Here is a 26,252-nt window from a genome sequence, read left to right as displayed (position 1 = left end):
AAGAGAGTATGGCCACTTGAGTTACCACCTCTGATTGGCTCAGCCATCTTAGGCTGAATGGAGCCCTTAGGACCCAAAAATGGCGGACGCCATAGGTTAATGTAATGCAAAATGACTCAAAATGTAGTTGTCTTTGCTTATCGTAACGAGAAATTTACCAAAATGCACTATTGCGACCTCGTTACATATTTTTAAGGCTAATCGTGTGCAATTTTCGAGAAAAATTATCTTGGATGTAGTAAGGTTGGCAGCGAGCGCGGTTGGTGATATCCGTCAAAAGTTGGCAATGACCCCCCTCTCATCCACAAAAACCAAAACAAAGCACCGCCATTTTTGGGTCCTAAGCCTCTCCATGGGACCCAGTGGCCATACTCTCTTAACATAGGTACTCTAATTCCTGCTGCACACTGCACACACACACACACACACACACACACACACACACCCTCACCCACACACACACACACACCCTCACACACACACACACACACACACACACACACTTCCTTTGGCTTTCTCAACAGCAGTTGCTGCTGAGTAAAATGGTTAGAAAAAACACTTCACATTATTACCAGTTCATGTACCCGAAGACTGACGAAGATTGAAATGAAAATGGGAAACTTTTCACACTAAACTCTTCAAAACTGCAGGGCGACCACGAGGATACGAGGATCTAGAAACTTCTATGAGCACTACTGAGTGATAAGCCTAAATAGGTGGTGCATGGAAATATAAACAGGAGGACCCAATCGTCGGTTTAGTTCACTACACCCTCTGCCAGGGAGCGCTACTGTCAGCGGTAACCGGAGTTGGGGGTCCTTATTCATTCTCTTGGTCCATGGCACCGCCTCAAGGTAGATTTACACAGGTATGGAAAAGTTGAAAATTTCCCATGAGCCTCAGTACGTGTCACATGACTACGTGACGTAGGTTAAGGGGCCCGTTTTTTACTTAAATTACAATCAAATTAACATTCAAACGTTTGTGCGTTTAAACGTTAAAATTCATATCGCATTATCAAAATTGTGCAAAAAATCCCACAAAATTTTGACAAACGATAAACCGAACATAATAAATCTAGAGTCCCTTTATACTGAGAGTCAAGACAATTTGAATCCATTTCTGATTGGTTCCCGTATTTTAGGCCTCCACAGTGTCACAAACGGGAATAAATATTACATTTTCACCAATTGCAAAGATTATAATCTGGAATGGACTAGGGAATTACGGGTTCGGCAAGGAACAAACGGAATGAGAGGAGGAACGGAGAAAGGCATTTGAGAATGGGCCGATCAAAGATTACGAAAAACGTTCAATTTCTGTAATCTTTATTCCCGTTTGTGACATCCATGAGCCGAATTGTCTTGACTCTCAGTATAAAGGGACTCTAGTCAAAGTCAAGTCAATTCAATCAATGTTTGTCTTTTCGCTTTTAGGTTATCGCGAGATGTAAACATACGTACACAAACTAAACTAATAAATAATTTAATGTTGTTATTTCGAAATGCAAACTAAATCATACGAATGAAATTTCCCTTTATTGTTCACTGCTATCTCTAAACTTTGTCTCTACCTTTATTACCGTGCTGCAAGTTCTGTGTACCTTCCTCCATCTGTGGTTCATTTGTTCGCAAGCAAAACTGTAAGTACCTATGACAAGTGAATTTTAGTACCCTTATCCCTGCGGAAATCTGTTCGATGTCAAAAAATCCTAGTAATCTGGTTTTGAGCGAGACCCATATCAAGGATTTAAAGGCAGCGTCAGTAGTTTTAGCAACAAATCTATGCCCAGTCGTATGCCACAATTCTACTTAAGGTATGTGCTGAACTATTTCAATGTGTGTTACCTAATATCAGAAGCAATATTTGCTGAACCATGCCAAACCACAGTGACCATGCAAAATCTATCAGCAGCCTGAATGTTGAATTTTTTTGTTTGTCAGGACGAGATAGATGACATAGGTTAAAAGGCGGAGCGAGATTAGTCGGCTATGTCTTATCGGGCGAAATTTCGGTATCCGACTCCTCCGCCATTTTGAACGGAAAAAGTGCAGTGATACCAACCCATGAAACGTGAATGACACTAGAATTGCATTAATCGCAAATAACCGGTAAAATGGCGATTTTACGGAAACGGAAAACGGAAGAAATGACACTAGAATTGCATTAATCGCAAATAATCGGTAAAATGGCGATTTTACGGAAACTGAAAACGAGAGAATTGGTTTTTTAGAGGGAAAAAATGAGATATAAATTAATTTAATCTAATCTAACCTAACCTAACCTAACCTAACCTAACCTAACCTAACCTAACCTAACTCACCCGAGTATTGCCTTACGTAACCCAACCTAAGGTAACTTACCTGACGTAACGTAACGTAACCTAACCTACAGGACTACAAGTTAGGTCACTTCGCGACCTAACTTGTGGGCCTGTAGGTTAGGTTACGTTACGTTACGTCAGGTAAGTTACCTTAGGTTGGGCTACTCAGGCTTGTGGAAATTGGGTCTACGTAGCGATTACGGTTAAAAACATCGGATTTTCTTCTTTCACCCCACACCCCATTTTGATGGGAAAAAAAAACACATTTATAAGGAAAAATATTTAGCTATATTCTGAAAAGCAAGAAATACACAATAAGTCAAGATTATCCGTCACAGGTGTCATTGTGAGTGTGACGCGGGCGACGGCAGTGACCCGCGTTTCCGCGCCCCGCGTTCAAATCTCCCGCGCCCTAGTGAAAAACATGTTAAGTTGGTACCACTGAATGGCTTCTCCGCCGTGGATCCCTAACCTTCCAATGTAAACAAGGTGGAGTCGGATACCGAAATTCTGCCTCTTACAACGAACTACACCTCTAGAATGGCCGCGAGATAGCAAACCTGCGGTACGCGCAAGGGCCGGTTTTTGAAGGCAGGAGGGGGGTGGGAGCCCAAGTATAGCTAACCTCAATCTCCATTTCTGCTGCGTCTTGCCCATAAGGATTACATGTGAAAATTTCAACCTATGTAAACTTTCATTTTTTTTGAGGTTTGCTTTCAAAGTCCCTATTTTTTGAATTAAGAAAACCTTTGGAGGTGCGATTATTATGCAATCTTTTCATTGCTATCACTTTATTCAACAATATTCGGCAAAATGTGGGCAGCGTCTGACATGGGTTTAGATGGCAGCCTGCTGTGTGAGCCCAAGTAAACCTAACCTATATCAACTTCAAAACATTCCGGGTCTCTGACACTGGTCGGCCATTCTAGAGGTGTAGTTCGTTGGCCTCTTATCGTTGCTTTGCCGTGCCTTTGTCAAGTGGAATGGATGGCATACTGTCGGAAACTTGAGAGGGGCGGTAGCTTGTCGTTAGTTCAACCCGACATAGGCACGACAAAGCAGCGATAAGACATAGCCAACCAATCCCGCTCTGCCTTTTAACCTATGTCATCTATGTTGTCCCGACAAACAAAAAATTTCAACAATCAGGCTGTTGGCTACTCTATCTTCAAACCCTTTAGAACACTCTAATTGTGTGTAGTGATTGTAACGCAAATTCTCACGATAGTGCTCAAACCATAGTATAGTTTCAGAGAATGTGTATGTTGATAAATACATGCTAGTTATAAAGGTTCATTCAAGAAATTTGCATTGCAATTTTCAAGTTTCTTTGTCTTTCCTTGAGTAGGGTGAAAATGGCGACTTTAGCACAGTAAATTATCCAACAGCGTTGCACGATGGTGCAGAAAAATACGAATTAAATTACAGCGTTGTATAGGGATTATTGTTCAATATGGCAACGCTGTAAAAAGAAAGTATTGCATGTTGCCCCTTCAATATGCGGGTTATGCAATCGTGTATTAATGCCCCTTCATTTTTCGGGTTATGCAATGGTGTATTTTTCAAGATGGCGCAGCAGCGTTGCCGCGTGGTGCATGTAAATAAATGATTTATTTATTGGTGAAATTTTGCAACATTGCATTTTACAGTGTTGCCAGATGGGGCAAGAAATTAGTTGATTTTTCCGTACAGTGTTGCCAGATTGTGCAAAAAAATTCGGATTTTCGGACTTGAAAAATTTTTCCGTTTTGGAAGACGAAATTTGAAACATTTTTGAGAAAACTTCTTTGTTTTTAATATTTTAGACCTTTTAGACGTTGGTCTAAAAGGTCTAAAATGAAATTAGTTAATTTTTCGATACAATGTTGCCAGATTGTGCAAAAAATTCGGATTTTCGGACTTGTATAAATTTTCGGTTTCGGAAGACCGTATCTTACAATATGGGTCGGTATCGGATAGTGTAGATTAGGGTCTGATTCGGTAAAATTGAAAATTTTTCGGAAAATCACCATCCTCCGATCCACCGCGGACGGATGCGATTCTTTTCCATAATCGAAGATCGGAAAACTGTACGGATCGAATTTCGATACGACTTTTCGTTTTCGAGATTTCGGACTTGTAAAATTTTTCAGTTTCGAGAGACCGTATCTTGCAGTATGGGCCTGGGAACGCTAACGAACGCTGGACTACGAGGGTTTTCCCACTCTCGCTCTCCGTTCGTTTTTGTTTGTCCCTTCGAAAGGCTTCTGACCGCCATGCAGGAGCCTACCCTATGATTAGGGCCAGTTTTCACAATGTCGCGCAGTGTCGCTTGCACGTTATGCCTGGGAACGCTAACGAACGCTGGACTATACGAGGGATTTCCCACTCTCGCTCTCCGTTCGTTTCTGTTCGTCCCTTCGAAAGGCTTCTGACCGCCATGCAGGAGCCTACCCTATGATTAGGGCCAGTTTTCACAATGTCGCGCAGTGTCGCTTGCACGTTATGCCTGGGAACGCTAACGAACGCTGGACTACGAGGGTTTTCCGATGCGTATCGGGAACCGTGTGTTTTGGGAATGGATATTGCAATGTTCAGTTTGATGAATTAAAAAATTTTTATTATTTTTTATTGGATATTTACAGTTACAGTTTAAAAACAGTTCGCGTTTAGAAAACGCACTAAAAACGTGAGGGTTGTCAACCACAAACATCGGATCCTTCTCCTTCTCCGAACTTTAAATCTACACTTATGTCATCGACTTTCCGATTGTTATTTTTCCGGACCATCCTGATGAAACGGAACTTGCAGTCGGATGAAAGGTACTTGGAGTACAGGTACGGAGCGGAGCAAATGAGCGCCAGTAAACTCAAGATGAATAGAAGAACATCCGTCAAGGTAGAGGGTGCGCATTTGATTTCCGGACAGACAGGGCACATTGTGATGTTTGCTTCGGATGAGTTTTCCACCAGTGAGGATTTCACTCCAACAACAGCAATGATGATGGTGATGAGAATTATTTTATCAATCATGATTTCTTCCTTGCGATACTGAGAAGAGAATGCATACTATTTATACGAAATCCAACTGCTAGACCCGCTCTCCTCTCTCTCTTGTGTATAATACTACGCGAATTGCACTTAACAGTCTACCTATCTTCCAGTCCTCTTCGTCTACTTTCTTGTACCCCTGCTTTAGGAAGTAAATTATTTCGTGCTCGTCTGCGACACGTTCTAGGAGAAGGCAAAATCTTTCCGTTATCTCAACTAAGCCGTAACACCCGACGGGATCGGAAGTGTCTATTGAGCTGAGTTTAAGATGGTGGAATAACTTGTCAGGAAAAAGGAGTCGGGCAAACTTGTTCAAAAGCTCTGCTCGTATTCCTGTAAATTTGAAAGTGAGAGCCTCATATACCATATCCAAGGTGTTCATCGCTCTGATCGATTGTGATTTGAGGGTTGGAGCGTCCATACTTGACGAGTTCTTGTTTTGAAATGATCGATCACACTTCCTCGACACTATTTATACGTTCCCCCGACTCGCATTGATAATTTTCCCACTTGTATGAAAGCGTAGTTTTATATTGCGACTACAAATTATGACTACACAGTTAGGACTCAAGTACACTTGAGAAAATTTAGCACTCAGACAGACTCGAGTGGGCGTTATCGAGGTAGAGGCACTTAAGTGGTGGATAACAATGATGCAACTTTCTCGCCTCTTGCATCAGCTACTCGAACCACTCTGGCTGATGCAACTTTCTCGCCTCTTGCATCAGCTACTCGAACCACTCTGGCTGATGCAACTTTCTCGCCTCTTGCATCAGCTACTCGAACCACTCTAGTCAAGCGCAGTAGGTAGGGGAATCATTATGTCTTCGCCTTCGTGGATAATAGTTTCGCCGCCAGCGTCCTCAGTGTCCAGTGCTAACGTATTCGACCTAATCGAGTCTGACAAATTATGACGACATAGTTTGTCCGAGTGAAACCGAGTTTGGTGATTATCAAATACTACTATATTTACTCCGTGGTAAATTGTAACTCTACATAAAAGTGTAATTTATGTTACGACTTATGACGACATAGTTTGTCCGAGTGAAACCGAGTTTGGTGATTATCAAATACTACTATATTTACTCCGCGGTAAATTATAACTCTACATAAAAGTGTAATTTATGTTACGACTTATGACGACATAGTTTGTCCGAGTGAAACCGAGTTTGGTGATTATCAAATACTACTATATTTACTCCGCGGTAAATTATAACTCTACATAAAAGTGTAATTTATGTTACGACTTATGACTACACAGTTTGCCCGAGTGAAACCGAGTTTGGTGATTAACAAATACTACTATATTTACTTTGAGGTAAATCATGAGTCTACAGTTTCTTTCCGCTCGGTGAGGAAACTAAATATATTTACCTCCGCGTAGAAAACTCTTCAGTCTCACTTTTGATGATATTGGAAACCCTCGAGCTTACAATAGTATTCACATGTTCACTCTGAAATCTTTTCAGAGAACAGAATCTTACAAACGAGAAAATAGTGTTGATTTTCTGTTCTGACGAAATCAGAAAATCTCGAGCTTATAATAGTATAAAACTTTGAGCTTAAAATAGTATTCACTTGTTCGCTTTGAAATCTTTTCCGTGAACAGAATCTAGCAAACGTAAAGAAAGTGTAAGTTTTCTTTTCTGACCGACTCGGAAGACTTTGAGCCTGTATAAATAGTATCTTTATCATGGCTGCTCAAGAACAGAATGTTGAAACTTTCATCCAATGTGATATTTGTGATGAATTTTATAAACAAGGTGAAAAGCATGAACATGGTGCGGAACAAATTAAGAAGGAGGAGGGTATCAACGATGAAACGAATATTAAACAGGAGCTCATCGAATGTGATATTTGTGATGAATTTTATAGACAAGGTGAAAAGCACGAACATGGTGCCGAACAAATTAAGAAGGAGGAGGGTATCAACGATGAAACGCACATTAAACAGGAGCACAACGCGCTCATCCATTGTGATCTTTGTGATGAGTTTTATGCGGAGGGAGAGAATCATGAGCAATCTCCCGAACATATTGAAAAGATGTCCACCTCATCACCTACCGATGACAACAACGATCAAGAATATTGTGACACGTGTAAAATATCATACCATAAAAGAGAAAAACATGAAGAATCTGCAAGTCACATAAGAAATTTGTTCGAGATGAAAGTACCGATTGTTCAAGTTGAGACTGCTTGTCAAAGCAGGTTGAAAACATTTTTCATCACAAACTTCCAGCCAGAGAATCTCATCATAGATGAGTACCTCCTATCGGCTAAAGACCTCATAATTAAAAAAATAAAAGAAGAACTCACCGGCGAGGCATTGAAGGTTAATATACTAGTTTACGCCGAGTACGAGAAAGCTGACGATAAGGACAAGGAAGGAATGCAGTTGAAAAAGTTTAAGACTAAAAACGAAGCTATTTTCGCGTCAACGGATCTGGACGAGTATTATGAAAAGTTCAGGGCCAAGATCAATAAAGAGTCATTCGATTTTCACATGAACGGATCCGGGTGGGTGCTGAAGAAGATACAAGGTATGGAGCTACGTATCAACCGCTATTACGCGTTACATCGAGGAGGAACGTATGTTAAGCTGCCATTTTCGACGAAGCATGTTGTCAATGTAAATAACGGTGCATTAAACGATTGTTTCCTGTACGCAATGTTGGGAAAGTTTCTCCCGAGGGATGCGAAGCATAAACAACGTCCGGAAAAATATTTAAATCTGTTCGATCGTTACGATTTCTCGGACGTTCGATTACCCACGAGCATAGATGACATTATCAAATTCGAGAAAAGGAACAACGTATCGGTTTCGGTATTTGGCCTCCGTGAGAGTTTGGTGTCCAACAAGAAAAAGTATACAGTTTACCCAATTAAAGTTGCCGACCCGGAAAGAGAGGACCACACCGACCTACTATGTCTCTCAACCCCCGTACCTTTAAGTTACCATTATTGCTGGATCAGTAACTTTGAACAACTTGTACGAAAACAGTTGACAAACCATCAACATCGTATCTACATCTGCAAGAAATGCTTTACGTACAAGTACTCGATGGAGGAATTGAATCAACATAAAGTTCTCTGCTCTTTGGTCAGCAAAGATGCATTCCTAGCTTCATTTCCCGACGAGCGATACCTCAAGTTCGAAAATCACCACAAGGAAATAAAACATAATTATGTAATTTATGCAGACTTTGAAGCCTACTTAGAACCAATTCATGGTGACTCGGAGCATCCAGCGTCTGCGTATAGGCGGCACATCTCAAATTCTTACGCTTACCTCCTCGTCACGGAAGATCCCGAATTTAAAATGACGGAACCGAAACTGTACCGTGGCGAAGAGGCACATATCAAATTTCTGGACGATATAATCACTCTCGTAGGAAGAATCAGTGAGAGTTACAACGACAAAGAGAGTAAAATAATAATGACACATGAAGACCGGGCCACATTTGAAGCGGAAAATAGGTGTGGACATTGTGAGGTGGATTTCTCACAACCAGGTATCGTAAAGGTAAGGGATCATGACCATCAAAAGAGAGCGGGAGGGAAAACAGGGTCCAATTATCGAAAGGCGCTATGTTCAAATTGTAATCTTATTTTCCGACATGAGAAATGTGTTAGAGTCGTCCTGCACAATGGTAGCAGGTATGATTTCCACGAGGTAGTGCTGGCTCTGAACAAATATCCTCATCGCGTCGAAATAATACCACACACGGAGGAAAATTACATCAGTATGACGGTCCATCTGGGAAACAGGTTTTCGATCAAGTTCATCGACTCGTTCCGATTCCTCCCCGCGTCGTTGGATAAACTGGTTCAGACGATCCCGCGCGAATCTTTCGTTCGCACGAGGAAACTCACTCGCACAGACAATGAGTTCGATATGGTTTGTCGGAAAGCTCCGTTCCCGTACGATTACGTTGACAATCCGGCCAAGCTGAACGAGACGCGTCCACCACCGCGAGAGGCTTTCTTCAACACCCTGACTCAAACGGACATCTCTGAAGAAGAATACGAACGGTTTCTCCAAGTTTGGCAAACTTTCAATTTCCGTAATCTCGGCGAGTATTCAGATTTCTACTTGCGACTCGATGTGTGCCTCCTCAGCGATGTGTTTGAGGAGTTCCGACTTTTCGGAATAAAAAATTATAGTTTGGACTGTGCCAATTACCTGACGCTACCCGGTTTCGCTTTCGACGCCTTCCTAAAAATAACTAATGTGAAAATTCAACTCTTCAATGATATGGATATGGTATTCATGATTATGAGCTCGATCCGAGGTGGGATAACACAGGTGGTGAAACGGCACGCTCTTGCAAACAATCCTTTGATACCGGATCAGTTTGATCCTAAAAAACCAGTGAACTATATACAATACTTGGATGTGACGGCACTTTACGCACACACCATGAGAAAGCATCTGCCCTACGATAACTACACTTGGGTCCCGGAAGGAGAAGAGTTGCTAACTCTGGCGAAAACTATAATCAACCATCCCGACGACGCTCCTTTCGGGTACATACTCGATGTAGATATTGAATATCCAGAACACCTCCACGACCTGCACAAGGACCTTCCGTTCTTGTGCAAGAACGAAATACCACCATCGGGAGCGGGGAAATGTACGAAACTATTGACGACTCTAGCTAATAAAAACAACTATGTTATCCACTATGTAATGTTGAAAGAAGCGCTTGGTCAAGGATTAAAACTCCTGCGCGTCAACCGGGCCATCAAATTCCGTCAGGCTCCTTTCTTGGCACCCTTCATCGAGCTGAACGCCCGGTTGAGACGGGACGCTACGAATCCGTTCCACCAAACGCTCCTGAAACTGTGCAGCAACGCTTGCTACGGAAAATTTATCGAGAACCCGTTGAAGCGAAAGAATATTAAATTGGGTACAAACAGCAGACAGATATTGAAAGCCATCTCACGGGTCGATTTCGTAGATCGCACGATTTTCGCAGAAGAATTGGTAGCAATCCATTTACGGAGAACAGAGGTCGTCATAGACAGACCAATGATTGTTGGTTTTTCAATCTTAGATCTGAGTAAAGTACACATGTATCAATTCCACTATAATCACATGCTTAAGAAGTACAATCCCGACCAAGTTCAACTTCTCTATATGGATACGGACTCGTTCATTTACGAGTTGACTACACCGAACGTCTACGATGATATGATGTCAGATCTACACTTGTACGACACCTCCAACTTCCCAGAAGGTCATCAATGTCGCAGCGCGACAAACCGTAAAGTAATGGGTAGTTTTAAGGATGAAACGGGTGGAATACCCATTGCTGAGTTTGTCGCGCTGCGACCCAAGATGTATGCGTATCGTTTTAGCGACGGGGAAACAGAGAAAAGGGCAAAAGGGATATCAACACCAGTGGTAAGATCGCTAAACTTTGCCAATTTTCTCACAGTATTAAAAGATCCTGAATCGAGAATGACCGCCTCGATGCGCAGGATCGGGGCGCGGAAACACCAACTATACTCCTTCGAAACTACAAAAAGAACCCTCTCCGGCTTAGACGATAAACGTTGTATTTTAGAAGACGGTGTTAGCACTGTTCCTTGGGGTCATCGTGACAACAAAGATCCTTGCATGGTGGATGAAAGTTGCGGAGCCGAGACCGAGTTGAGAAAAATCCTCGCTGTTAAACAACTTCGTATAAATAGTATAGATAATTCTGGAGAACCGTCAGTTAAGAAACCTCGAATTTGAAAATAGGAACATCCTCGCTGTTAAACAACCTCGTATAAATAGTATAAATAATTCTGCTGGAGAACCGTCAGTTAAGAAACCTCGAATTTGAAAATAGTAAAAGTGCAACTAACGGAACGAACAAATGATGGCTTGTCTCGATGTACAAGGTTTTTGGAGCCAAGGAAATTTCATCGTCAAAGAGTTTGGTCTTGTGGACATGAAGTGTACTCAAACTGAACTCTATTTATTCAAACCTCCGTTCCCGAGCAGCATGTTGAGCGCTAAAGACGTTGTGACAAACAACTGGTTAACACGCAATTATCATCACTTGGAATGGGAAAGCGGGTTTCTCGAGTACGATGAATTCACTTCAAAAATGAATAGCATCGGGAACCGCTACGATGTACTTTATGTTAAAGGTGAACAAAAACGAAATTTCATCAGTAGTTTCGTGCCGGACAAATGTATCGTTGTAAATTTGGATACTAAAGATTGTCCGTCCTTGCGACTATTGGCTCGTTGGTCGACAGCATATACGTGTCCTTTAGTACATCCATTCTGCGCTATGTCGAACGCATTCCGATTGTGTATGTGGATGTCGGCATCTTATTATCGTGATTATTTCACAGATGAAATCATGCAATGGCAGGAGAAGATTATAGTGGCAGACGAACAAAGGAATCACCCCGATAATAATAAAGGAGTAGTAGATGAAAAGTCAGATTGAACGAACCGAAATATTGCGGACGAAAAGTGAAATCATCCGTGCTTAATATAGCAGACAAATTGTCGAATCAACCCGACTCAATATATATAATAGCACACGAAAAGTGGAATCATTCGCAGACGAATTATCGAAGCGAAATATAGCAGTCGAAAAGTATCCGTGCTTAATATAGCAAACAACTTGTTTCACTCGAAATATATAGCGCACGAAAATTGGAATCATTTGTACCTTGAAAGAACTGACGACATGGAAGTTTTCAACAATTCAATCTTGATCGTCAACGCTAAAGAGCTGACTGTAAGCGCCCGCTACAAGATGAACAAACTCATCAAAATACCAACCAAGTACGGGATCACCGTTGCCGCCGATATCATCTTCGAGAATCATCATCGTCTCCTCTTCCTACCTTCGCACATTACGAACCGTTTGACGGACGATGCAATTCAGGATATCAACGCTGGATCCTTCGATCTCATCTACGAAGGCCCGATCGGAAGAACATATAAATTCGCACTCGTTCCAAACGTTGCAGCTTGATTTATATTGTATGTCATGTTTGTATTCTTTGTAAATGATGTAATGTTTGAAAAAAAAAAAAAATAAAAAAATAAAATAAAATAAAAAAAAAATGAAAAAAATAAACATGTTATTTTTTTTTTTTAATTTTTGCTTAAGATCAATCCAATTGCCTCACGGTTCCGTGCAGTAGTTCGTACGAATACTTCACAGGAGTGATCAGAATCACTTGGGCTGTAGTGTTGGCCGGGAAATTCTCTTTTACCACAACGGTCAACGTGATATCCACCGGAGCTGTTTTTAGATCTTCACCTTGAACGCATTTGATGACAAAAATCGCGCGATCTTTGAAATTTTCAAACAACATAGCTGGCTCGCAGAGTTTCTCACCTTTCCAGTAGTCTCTCATAAAATCGGTGTAGTTCAGGTAGGCGTGATTATAATCCATACTCGGGAAATCGTAGATCGTATCAACTTGAGGAAACCGACGCTCACCGATTTGAACGCTGACCGAGCGCACATTTACATGGTCGAAACGAGAGGAATCCTTCAGGTGATTGTCCCGTCGATCCGTTTGAAATACCAACACCACGAATTTGGGCTTGTGCCTGCTGGTTGTTCTTACGCTCCATTTGAACGTCTTGGTCGGAAAAATCCCAGGGATGTCGTGCGATTCCCAATTCATGTAACCGAAACTCATCTTGTCGTTCTTCTTCATCTTGAGCAAGATTTGTTTTTCCAGTTCCAACGTGAATTTGACGACGGGAATCTCCCAATAGATTTCGATTATTTTAAATTTGATGGTGTAACCGTCCGCGGTCGCCGCGTCGGTGATATAATATGCGTTCTTATCCGTACCACTGCGCACTAGGATCAACTCTTGCGAGCATCTGACTAGAACGTCTTTGAAATGTACTGCGAATCCGCTGAGTGAAGACAACGGAACGACGGCGCACTGAAGTTTCATCCAACGTTGTCATATCCCATTCGGCCCATGAAGAAGAGATGTCACAAAACCCGGCAGTTGCGAGTCCCGCGGTTTCCGCTCTAGTGTATGTGAGATAATTTTTCACGGTCGATGTCACTCCGACACACTGCATGCTATCGATTTCCGTCCCGTTCACTTTGTACTGCATACGGTCGAACAAGTGCAGGGGATAATTGTTAGCCCACTTGACTTTAGGTTTCGCAGCATCTGCGGCGGCTCCAGGATTTTTCTCGAGTTTCACTTCTAAACGCATGAAGATCCTCGAATCTTGAGGCACGGTGATCAGACCGTGGGTATCGGGGGTGAACCGGATCGAATCGTTGTTTCCACGCCGTTCGTCGACCGGACCGAAACGGATGTATTCGTATTCGATGATCTCTTGTCGCCAAGCTTCCATTTTGTTCTTATTTCGGATTTTTCACCACGAATCCGAGTTGTGTGAGAGCCCTCTTGGAATATTCGCTCAAAGTTTTCCTCTGTTGCTGCTGTTGCTGACAACTAGTCCGTGGATTATCAATACTATTATATGCGAGAGAATTTAGGAACGTATCGTCGTTCTGGATCCTTCGTTTACCCATAAGTTACCGGTCTCACGTGCAGTCGAACTGTCACTTCTTCACCACCGAAATTGATCGCTCTTCCTTGTTGGTCTACTATATTAACGAGCAAACGTTGGATCTTATCACCCAAGACGGGGTAGTAATGAATCGTCGACGGTTGCTCTACCATTTTGAATCCTGGTTCGATATCGGGAGCAAACGCATAAATGTGATGTCCGCGCACCCCGTTCACGTATCCACCGTCGGCGATGCTGCATTCGATGCATATCATGTTTACAGGTGAGATGTTGACGCGATAGTCAGCTTCGTGCCATTCGTCCGGTGCCAGGAGACGCTTTCCGAATCCGAGCACCTTACGTAAAGTGCCGGGTCTGCGGAAATCGATCCAGTACTTGGATTTGATGCTTACTTTAAGCGTAGCGTTGTTCGCTTTGAGTTTGATAGCTTCCGCTCCGCCAAGATCTCCCTGCAAGTATTCTTGTATACCCTCGATCTCGTAGGCTCCGATCGGGAAGGAAATTGCCGAGTAATTCTCTTCAGGGCTCTCGGAGTAGAAAAGCAGTCTGTTCGTTATATCGATGTTCGGGATGGAATAATAAGTTACAAAACCCGTCAGACCGATCTCGCAAGGTCCGAACAACTCGAGAGGTCTAGGCAGTGCAAACTCGAGAACGTTGCTCCTCCCCGTCAACATGAACGTGTGACATCTTTTCTGAGTTTCCATATTCGGGTTTCGAGAATACTATATATTCCTGGTTTGTACGAGCCATTCTAAACATCGTTTCCCGCAGACGCTCGAGTTGAAATTTTGTTCGCTATCATAATTGTATCCTATTGTCGTCGTTGAGCTACCGCGTGAGCGTAAAATGTATCGCGTAATTTCAACGGGTGGTGGTAAATCACCGAAGCTGTCGTAGTACAATGCATTCCCGCTCTTTGAAATCCGGTATGCTGTCCAATGTGTACCGGCTCCATCGCTTCGGTCCAGATTGATGATACCGCACTCGGGACGTTTGGGTTTCTTGATCGCCAATTCATCGATCATGAACACACCGCGGAAATGCGGGATTCGTAATTGTTCTTTCGCAGCGATTCTCAACTCAACATCCGTCATCGCTCGGCGCGGTAGCTCACGGATCAGTTTAAATTCTTACGGTAAGGTCTCAAGTAAAGTCCGTAACCTTTACGGTACGGTCGCAAGTACAATCCTTCACCGAGGTGTACGTTTTTCTTCAAAGATCCGTCGATGACAGTCTTGATCATTTTCGCTACCGGTGTGATTGTTCGCGCGGCCAGTCCGATACTCGTCAGAAGATTCTTGACTCCGGCACCCGTCTTCGGGATAGCCAAGATTCGCTCCGCCGGTTCTTCTTCTTCGACGCTCCGGCACCCATCTTTGGGAGAGCCAAGATTCGTTCGATCGACCGCTCCACCGGTTTCGTCTTCTTCTTCGACGCTCTCTTCTTCTTCTTCTTGGGTTTCGGTTTTTTCGCTGCCACCGTCTTGTTTAGTCCCATTCCGAGTTTGGCTTTGAGTTTCATAGCGTTCGTTACGGCGTATGCTGCCGCTCTTTCACCCAACGATGAGTCGGACGCTTTCACACGTTCCCAAGCTCTGTCGGCAAGTATGAGATCGGCTTTGTTCCTCTCGGTGGTGTCTTTGGTCTTACTGTAAGCGATATCGTGGGACTTGCAAGCTTCGTCGAGCGGATTTATACCCGGATCTCCGCGTTTCAATCGTTCTGCGAGGCGAGTGCCCGGTCCGCAGTACCTGTAGTCGCCCGGTAAGTGTAGTTCGAACGGTAGTGAATTTATCAACGAGTTTAACAGTCCACGTCCTCGATTGGTTTTGCTGCAAGTTGATGTTCTTCTCGGTGACATACTCTGACGAAAATCTCCATACTATTTATACGGAGAAGTAAAGAAAATAACTGTCCGATAAAATAGGGAACGAATACGATGCGACTCGTCAAGCAAAGAAAGTCACTGCGAGTCCGGAACCTCGACAAACGGAAGAAGCAAAATGAAAACCGACGACAACGACGACGACACAGTGAACTGTTACCGAACAGTATCCGTTGCATTGTCGTTGGACCGTCCAACTGCGGTAAAACAAACGTGATGGTTTGCTTGCTACAACATCCGAACGGATTGAAGTTCCGCAACGTGTACTTGTACTCCAAGACACCGTTCCAACCCAAGTACGAAGAACTGCGTCAGATATTCGACGGAATCGACGGTCTCGGATACAACGTCTATTCGGACACGGCCGAGATTGTTCCACCAAACGATGCCGCATCAGACTCGGTCTTCATTTTCGATGATGTCGCTTGTGACAAACAAAATGCGATGCGGGAATATTTCAGTATGGGAAGACACAGCTCGGTCGACAGTTTCTACTTGTGTCAAACGTATTCTCGCATACCGAAACAATTGATTCGCGATAACGCTAACCTGCTCGTAGTTTTCAAACAGGACAATACAAACTTGCGACACATCTACGACGATCACGTCAACACAGATTTCACGTTCGAAGATTTCAGACACATCTGCTCGGTGTGCTGGCAGGACAAGTACGGGTTTTTAGTCATCGATAAAGATAGTAATAAGAACGAGGGAAGGTACCGGAAAGGCTTCGATACTTTTATTGAACAAGATGGATAACTTATCGTTGTCGACGATCGCTCAGAAATACGGTAGTATCGATAAAATCCGTCAAGATATCAAACGGAAGTTAAATACCATTCGCACCGGAGAGGCGGACGCTCAGGTGACGTTGAAGAAAGTTTTCAAACCGTTGACAGATCCGCTCGCAGCGTTGCAGAAAACTGTGTCGTCGTCGTCGTCAACTCCCGCACTTGTCGCTGCTCCTCAGGAAAAGAAAACCAAGATCGAAGCTTCAAAATCGGAAACGAAAGATGGAACAACGTTTGTTGATAGTTTATTTGCTTCGTTCGGATCACCGAAAAATATAAACAACGATGATGATGAATGATGACGATTCAAAGGAGGATGATGATGATGATGATGATGATGAATCGTTCCAAGATGCAACGGGTAAAGAACAAACAACGAGTCGCACTGAAGACGATGACGTCGATTCTCGAAACACAATCACTGCCCCGCACGTACAGTTCTACTTGGACGATCTGGAGAAACAACCGAAACAATCCGATACCACGTATGGTGTGCGGAAAGCGATCAACGGAAACTATCTTATCGGAAACCGAACCATAAGTTTCGATTCGGACGGACGACTAATCTTGGACGGTGGCGATGAGGTGTTCGAACCGACACCCGGGTTCTTGGAGCTCATTTTCAAGAAACATCCGCGTAATTACACAGCAGATGATCGTGCTAATTTCCAACGAGTAGTTACGCTCACCAATGCGCATTGGAGGAATCACCATCCACACGGTAGACCCAACTCGAACCGCAGTCAAAAATACCGCGATCTCATCAAACCTTTGTTCGCTACATCTACTCCGAGATCAACGAGGAAGTCATCACGTAAAAAATTGAAGAAAGGCTCCGGTATGAAAATTCACCGTGCGAAACGGGAACTCGTCTATTGGGACGATCCGAACGAATTGGTCCAACGTCTCGTTTTACTTGTAGCTTCGAAACAAGCTGGTCACACCGATCACGATCGTGAAATTCTGAGTATCGTCGAAGAGCTTCGCGAAGCAGATTACATCCACTAAATATAGGTTCCGCACAAAAATGAGTCACACCGACCGGTTTGGAAGATCGAAAGGAACTTACGTTCGCAACACGAAGCAAGGTCTCAAAGGTGACGGTTTCTTACTGGATCCCGACGGAAATTATCTTGTATCCAACAAACGGATCCGACAACTGCAAGATCCCGAAGAGGATACCGACGCCGTGAACAAACAATGGACAGACTCGAGGTGGACGGAAGCTATGAATTTAGCACAGCTTTGTTTGGAGAGAATGGAAGAATACAAAAGTATCGCGCAACGACTCGAGACGAAATTATCACGACTGGAAAATAGAATCAGTCAATTAGAGGTTGTGAATCGAATGAAAGGAAAATAGTGTTGCGATGAGTCACACGGACGGTTTTGGCCGATCGAAATTCCGCCGCGGTCCAAAAGGTGACGGATTCTCACTGGATTCCGACGGAAATTATATCGTATCGAACAAACGGATTCGTCAAGTGCAAGATCCCGAAAGCGATGAGGATGCGGTGAACAAACAATGGTCCGAACGGAAGTGGAAGGAAGCCATGAAATTAGCTCAACACTGTCTGGAGCGTATCCACCAACTTCAGCAATCTTACAATCGTCTGGTTAAAATAGTAGCAACGAAACAGCATTTGAATCGAGAGAGCGGACGACGTCGACGTTAATTATCATGTCGGCAGAAAAACGTGGGATCGTCGAGGAGCTACATAAACCTGCACGACGAAACTATCCGCGTCGTAAAGTACGGATTCTCGGATTGTTCGATTTATGGCAAGCCGATCTCGTCGAGATGCAACCGTACGCCTCGGTCAACAAAGGATACAGATATCTCCTCACCGTCATCGACGCGTGCTCGAAAAAGGCGTGGGCCGAACCGCTCAAATCAAAAACGGCCACCGATGTCACTTTTGCTCTGCAACGCGTTCTCAAAGCAGCCGGAAAGTCACCGAAACATTTACAAGTCGACATGGGCTCGGAATTCTACAACTCCAAATGTCAGGCATTGATGAAGCGTCACCATATCAATATGTACAGCTCGTTCTCGACAACCAAAGCCTCCATTGTGGAGCGATTCAATCGAACGCTCAAAACGAAGATGTGGAAAGAGTTCAGCGCGCAAGGATCTTACAAGTGGGTAGATCTATTACCGAAACTCATCCGTGAATATAACGGGAGCGTTCATCGCACAATCGGGATGAAACCAATCGATGTCACCGAAAAGGATGTACCGATGATCCTGCAAAAGCTTCGTGGACCGCCGCTGAGTAAAATTGAAAAGAGACGTCTGGCCAGACGAAAACTGAATGTCGGTGATCACGTCCGGATCTCGAGACTCAAAGCCATGTTCGAGAAAGGATACACTCCGAATTGGAGCACGGAAATTTTCAAGATTGTCAGTGTCAATCCCACCGTTCCGATCACGTACGATCTGAAAGACGCACACGATACGATCATCAAAGGAAAATTTTACCGCGAAGAACTCCAACCCACCAACTATAAAGATACGTTCCTGGTGGAGAAAATTCTGCGTCGCAAGAAAGACCAGGTCTTTGTTAAATGGTTGGGTCTGGACGCGACTCACAATAGTTGGATCGATAGTAAGGATTTCGTATAAATAATTATATGCAACGTGTTTGCGTTTTCGAAACGTGTTTGCGTTTTCTAAACGTGTTTGCGTTTTTTTAAACATGTTTACGTTTTCGAAACGTGTTTGCGTTTTCGAAACGTGTTTGCGTTTTCGAAACGTGTTTGCGTTTTCTAAACGCGAACTGATTGAAACTATAAATATCCAATAAAAAACAATAAAAATTTTTGATTCGTCAAACTGCTGAACATTGCAATATCCATTCCAAGCGCACACTAGTACAAAATTTTCAATTTTACCGAATCAGACCCTAATCTACAGTATCTGATACCGACACATATGGAAAGATACGGTCTCTCGAAACTGAAAAATTTTACAAGTCCGAAAATCCGAATTTTTTTTGCACAATCTGGCAACACTGTACGGAAAAATCAACTAATTTCTTGCCCCATCTGGCAACACTGTAAAATGCAATGTTGCAAAATTTCACCAATAAATAAATCATTTATTTACGTGCCCCGTTCGGCAACGCTGCTGCGCCATCTTGAAAAATACACCATTGCATAACCCGAAAAATGAAGGGGCATTAATACACGATTGCATAACCCGCATATTGAAGGGGCAACATGCAATACTTTCTTTTTACAGCGTTGCCAAATTGAACAATAATCCCTATACAACGCTGTAATTTAATTCATATTTTTCTGCACCATCGTGCAACGCTGTTGGATAATTTACTGTCCTAAAGTCGCTATTTTCACCCTACTTCCTTGCTCCCGTAGAATATTATAAGCAAAGGCGATCTCCGCGGACATTGCTACCATAGCTATTGAGTCTCGAAGCAAATAGCGGATGGGGCAATGTATTTGCACCTGAACGGAAGGAATTTAAGTGATACTCTATACTATATACTGCTAAGATCTCTATTCTTACTCACTTTGATTTAATATGCTGCTGAGTGAGTAATTGGAATGTAAACACATCAGAGCTCAGCGCGCGAATGGTAAATATGTTACGGGCAACGTAAGTATGTCAAGCATCGTCGATGGTGTTCATACCTACATATACTATGGAAACGCATACCTATCTCCAGATTTTCTCTTGGTAGCTACATTCTGTAGGTGGGACCAAGGAGGTTTATTAGCATAAAGTTTATTTTTAACTGCCCAAGGCGGTATTACTTAAGGATGCACTTCAGATTTAAGAGTTCAGCGAATGAAATTGCTCGCTTCTTTTTCTATAGGTATCTTTATGGATTGGAGGGGGAATTTACCTATGGGCCTATCAGCTTAGTTGCTCATAAGTGTATTTTGGTAGTTTTTACTTCACTTGCCTACCTTTCGATCAAAAATGTTTGTGCTCACAATACTCCGGGTAATCTGATGTTCGTAATAAAAATGTGTTAACTTACTCATTACACATTACCTGCTCTCCAAATTTTTAACAATAAAATTTTTTTGGCCAGATTCTTCAGGAATTTTTCCAATTTCAAAATACCTAAGGGCTTTCTGTTATTCTCATTAGAAAAGTAGATAAGTCAGTGGAAGTAGTTCATAAGGATCATCATAGCAATGTGTCTTTTCAGACATTTTAAGTACATTGTTTAAGTAAACTATTTCACTTTGAATAAATAAGGACTCTGACATTAGAATTTTCTTATGCTCATCTTTGAAGTATTTTTTAGCCTTTCAAAGCTTACTGATATCATTGACTTTCAATGACTTCATTTGTCAATATGTACATCCAAGAATTCACATGACTGCTAGCCTTCGACATTCATAACAACCTACGATTAAAATTAGGTAACTGCTCCAACACATATAATGTGCAGGAAAAAAAATTTCTTGCAAATTATTTGCTAAGGCTATTTTATTTTATTTTGTTTGAGAGATTTACCTCCTCTAATTTTTTTGAGAAAATCAGTTTGATTTCAAAAGGAATTTTTTTAATTTGAAAATAAATTGGAGCACATCTTTCAAAATATATTAACCGATCCCTGTTGGAATTATTCTGTGCGGAATCAAGCAGAGGTTATTCAAAGGTAACCAACTGTAAAATTTTGGATAGTCTGATAGGTAAATGTCATTCAAACCAAAGTTGACTTTTTTTTTTTTTTTACCTAACATAGTTTTTCAAGTCATTTCCTTAGTTTAAGCTTGACCTCATAACTCCATTTAAAAAGGATTAATGCAGGCATCATAAATGCTAGCAGTATTTTATTGTGAGTGCCTGTATTCAATTTTGTTCTCCCTGTCTTTAAAATTTGGATAGAAATATTTTTCATCTCCAGGGGAAGCATAACATCAAGAAGGAACTTTGTTTGTAATGAATCCTTATCCACCAATATTCATAGCTTAACATTTTCCTCCCTTTTATTAAGCGTCTAATGGTCTCAGCATGTGCAGAAAAACCAAAAATAACTAATATAACCACAAAAAACCCTCAAAAAGGGTAAAAATTCCGCCAAGCCTATGAGATCTTATCACAAAATTAGTAGGTAGGTATTTATCTTAACAAATTTTAGAAAAGGAGAGGGGGGGGGATAGTAATCTCTTGAAAATTACAGAAGGAGAAAAGAAAAGCAACTCAAATTCTGTTTTCCATTTCAAACCTCAAAATGTCTGATATCATTTGAGGTCAAGATTTTTTAAGTATAAGTACGCCCCAGAACTACAACGAGCAAACGGGAAATTAATTCTGCTTAGAATCCCCTTCAGTTAGTCTCGGACGCAACCAGCTTACCTTTGAAGCTAGTTTGGTTGCCTGGGTCACTAATACAAAGAAAGATGATTGGATTTCCTTTATTCGAGAAGATGGCGAGGGATAAAATAAGCAGTTCTTTTTTCAGTCTCAAACCTCAAAATACATATATTTGATATCTTTTGAAGTCAAGATTTTTTACCATCTCCTCATCTCACTTTCATTTTCGTTTTGCATTTTAGGAAACAAATTCCACTCTTATACATCATTGAACTTTCTTTAATTTTTCGCTAATTATTCTCCTTCATTTCAGGTAGCCGCAACTTTCCTTACCTACAATAGCTATGTAAGGAACCATTGTATAATACTTACGAGACCTTCCTCGTTTAGATCAAGAATAGAATAAATGTTTTCAATTCAGATTCTGGCACACTCTTTGAAAATTAAAAAAAGAAGTCAGGTAGATGAAGGTAGATTTTTTAAAAAGAGCCAAAAAAAATTAGCTAAAAAATAAAAAATTCTGGCGAGACGGTCCCGATACGTATCATTTGAGTGTCAGCTGCAGCCCATCTTCTTTTAAACATCAAGGTATAGCCTCAAGCATTGCAAGTAGAACAACAATGGAAGGATTACTTGAATGCTCGAAAAAACTCCTTTTAAATTCCAGCTAGCACTCTAAGCTTATGAAATTCGTTTCGTGGCAGATCCCGAGGACTTATTTAGAAATTTATTCGTTCACTTGAAATGAAGGAGCTGACCGTCGAATTTATGATTTTTCCGCCTGGCGCTGACAGTAATAATTAGCCGTCCTGAATTTTGAAGGACCTAGGTGGGCGAGTGGTGAAAAGGAAGAAAGAAAAATCGACTCGAACTGGTAAAAAGATGCATTTTCATTTTTCGGCAATTTTTTTTAGGGGTATGTATGTTCGACATTTTCTCCTCGGCCAATTTGTCTATTGCTTCGAAATTTTACCGGAATATACTACGAAGATCGGTGATTAGCACTGCGGAGGTCATAAGTCTCCATCTCAGAAATCCCTTCAGTATTCCTTTAATAAACGTCTCTCCCGTAAGAGACGTTGGGAACTTATGCGGTTTTTGCATTTTTCATTATTATTTTTCTCAGGTGACCGAGCTGTAGTCGTCATGGTTACGTGTCTCTTTCCGACGACACTACTCGGTTGCGTTACCCGATCAACTTCGATTGTATGACGTCACTTTATTCGGCTTTGTTGCCGGGTCAACCTACTTTTTATTATTTTTTTTTCTCTTTTGTTCAGGAATTCAGTAACTAATTGTAAATTCGGACAGTTTTGATTCGCAACCGATGAAATGTCTGGTGTCACCGAACTTTGACAAAAATAGTCCTACTATATTTGATTACCGTCTTATTTACTAACCTTTTTTTTCCTTTTGTTAAAATTTCTATCAATTTTAAGTGTTTCTGCCTGAATTTAATTACTGAATTCTGACGAAGTACTTGCATCTTTGAAACACTCATTTTTATGGAGATACGTAGAGAATATAAAACTGACGAAGAACACGAGAATAAGTGGAGAAGATGAAGATAGCCAATTTGTTGAGGAAATCCTCATGGAAATAGGAGAGGGTTAGGCAGCTGTAGATTCTTCAGGTGAATTAATATTACCACAAAGGAACAAAGGAAAAAAAAACAAAGGAAAAAAACCCGGTATAACTCTAGAAAATGTCTACTGGTCGACACCATATGTGGCTGTGTGGAAAGTACATTTAAAAGTACGTTTCAAGTTTAAAGTGAAAGTAAAAGAAATCAGTTTAATCACTACCCAGATCGCCGGTAATCAGTTTACCGGCTACCACCCATCTCACAAACATTTCCTCCGAATCATTGCACAACCTGGCAACATGGGCGTAAGTGTTCTGAGAATAATTATTTTTCATCAACAAAAATATATGTTTCAAGAATGTTGGACAAATTAATTTTTATCCTCGGGCCTGATTATTTTTTTACGACCACTTTCTTATTTTCAGTCCTGAATATTTTTTCTCAATCATGTATTTTTTTTTTTATCAGTGCCCAGAATATTTTTTCTCAATAATTTTTTTTTCTCTGTTAGAATATCTATTTGTCCAAACGGCAAACCATAGGTTGACGTCCCTTAGAACTAATTTAAATATCTCTATTGATGTAGTGGCCCTGAAGTCTAGATGCCTTGATGAAGTGGCCTAGTGGGCCTTGTCAAACATGCCAACCAGATCGTCCTGTTAAAATGCATACGTAGCCTTATTGGGCTAAGTTTAAACTTGTAATTGACGCCTATTGAATTTCTGTTTTGCTGAAGCGATATCAATTGAACCTCAAGTGATACGTAGCAAGTTTCAACTGTTACCTATTGAGGCTCAACATATATCTATTGAGTATCATCTGGTATCAGTTCAACCTCTACTGGTACCAGCTGACACTCATCAAATATCTGTAGACTTTCAATTGGTATCAGTTCAACCTTTACTGGTACCAACTGCTACTCATCAGATATCTGTCGACTTCCAACTGGTATCAGTTGGTAACAGTCGATATCAGTTAAAATCTGTCAATATCAGTTCATTTTCTCTACTGATCTTAACGAATCTCAACTGATAATTTTTAAGAGGGTTACTATGTGTAAGACGATTTTTCTCGAAAATAGTTTACGATTAGCCGTAAAACTATATAAATGTGTCGTATTAATGCATTTAATTGAAGTTCTTGTTGCTATATGCAAATAAAACTAAATGTTGAGTCCTTCTGTACTTACATTCACATACATTCGCCATTCAGCCTGAAGTGGCTGAGCCGATATTAGGTGGTAATTGCAGAGACGATACTCTCTCTGCAAAGGTAGGCTTACTCTACCGCTAATGTATTTGCTTCTTATCTGTTCATGGAGTTTGACTAGATAAAGAGGTGGAATCTCCACGTAGCTTGAAATATTTTCTCCACTACGGTCTCCGTTTCGACACTTTTTTTTTTTTTTTTTTTTTTTTTTTTTAAGTCTTAGAGTTTGTTTCAGAGAAACCAGAGGCACCATCGTATTTCTCGCGACATTTTACGTAAGAGTAAGGACTTAAATCGTAAATCCCCCACAAATGCAAGAGCTCCATTTTATTAATCATCTAATGATACATTTTTGATTTGATTCATCAACAAACAAGTATGAATATATTCATAAATTGTGAAAATTTTAAAATGATTTTTAAAGGGCTATTTTCTAGATGTTTTTTTTTTATACCTAATATCATGTCAGTTGTTATTATTGAATGTTTAATACAGGTATGTACTATGGCGTTAGCATCTGTTTAGTAACGTTGGCGTCTGGTTTGTCCGTGGTCACTCTCAATATATACCACAGAGGAGTACGAGGAACGAAGGTTCCAGGGATCATCAAAGCTACGATGCTTGGCAAACTAGCGCGATGTCTATTTCTTCAGTTCGAGCCAAGAAAAAAAAATTCCCAGGTCAGTGGAGACAACTGATCGAATCATTCTAGGTTTGACATTTATACAGGGTGATCCAAAAGTCCCTTCCACCCCCTCTAACTTTTTATCTAATTGAGATAAAGATTTGAAACTTGGGGGATATTCCTAAGTCAAAGGGAGCTACTAAAATTACTTATAAATTAAGTAATAAAATGGGGGGGGGCAACGGACCCCAACCTTTAATTTCCAAATAGGAAGACCCCCTTTGCGATAGCTCGTTCGAAAGAGCATAAAAAAAGAAAACTTTTCGCGCAAACCCGAAGTCAATATCTCAAACCGTTTCAAAATGGCGGCCGGTTAAAGTGCAGAATGGCCGAAAACTCACACCGGTTATTTGTCGATGGATTTGTGCGAAAGTCGGTATGTCGGGGTATTGTGACACGAGAAAAACGAATTTGACGTTAGAATTTCAAAACAACCGAAATTTCCAAAATGGCTGCCGGTTAAAGTTTAAAATGGCCGACAATTGTCACCTCGGTTTTTTGCTGGTGGATTTGCCTAAATCTTGGAGTTTGAGAGTATTTTGGTATGAGATTAACATGTTTGAACTTAGATTTCTGAAAAAATCAATTTTTGGTCATTTTGAACTTTAACCGGGGGTCATTTTGGAAATCTCGGTTTTTTTTTAAACCTAACGTCAAATTCGTTTTTTTCGTGTCAAAATACCCCTTGATACCGATTTTCGCGCAAATTCATCGACAAATAACCGGTATAAATTTTCGGCCATTTTGAACATTAACCGACCGCCATTTTGGAATGGTTTGAGATATTGACTTCGGGTTTGCGCGAAAAGTTTTCTTTTTTTTATGCTCTTTTGAACGAGCTATCATAAAGGGGGTCTTCCTATTTGAAAATTTAAAGTTGGGGTCCGTTGCCCCCCCCCCCCCAAGAGAAG

The 26,252-nt window shown here is 41.4% G+C and overlaps 1 protein-coding gene across 2 annotated transcripts in view; it reads left to right on the top strand.

Annotated features, from left to right (window-relative positions):
- The window catches only part of LOC109032782 (neuronal acetylcholine receptor subunit alpha-9), a gene marked incomplete at its 3' end in the record, with an annotated part of 237,131 nt that extends 211,799 nt beyond the window's left edge, over positions 1-25,332 (top strand). For both annotated transcript variants that reach the window (XM_072306447.1, XM_072306446.1), the window contains 1 exon segment: positions 25,152-25,332. In XM_072306447.1, coding sequence (XP_072162548.1) covers positions 25,152-25,332 — 181 coding nt within the window.
- Positions 25,333-26,252: the final 920 nt, after the last annotated feature.

The sequence above is a fragment of the Bemisia tabaci genome, chromosome 1 (genome assembly GCF_918797505.1).
Source record: "Bemisia tabaci chromosome 1, PGI_BMITA_v3".
NCBI classification, from domain to species: domain Eukaryota; kingdom Metazoa; phylum Arthropoda; class Insecta; order Hemiptera; family Aleyrodidae; genus Bemisia; species Bemisia tabaci.
Note: the sequence above shows the minus strand (reverse complement) of the source record. Positions and strands in the feature narration are given on the sequence as shown.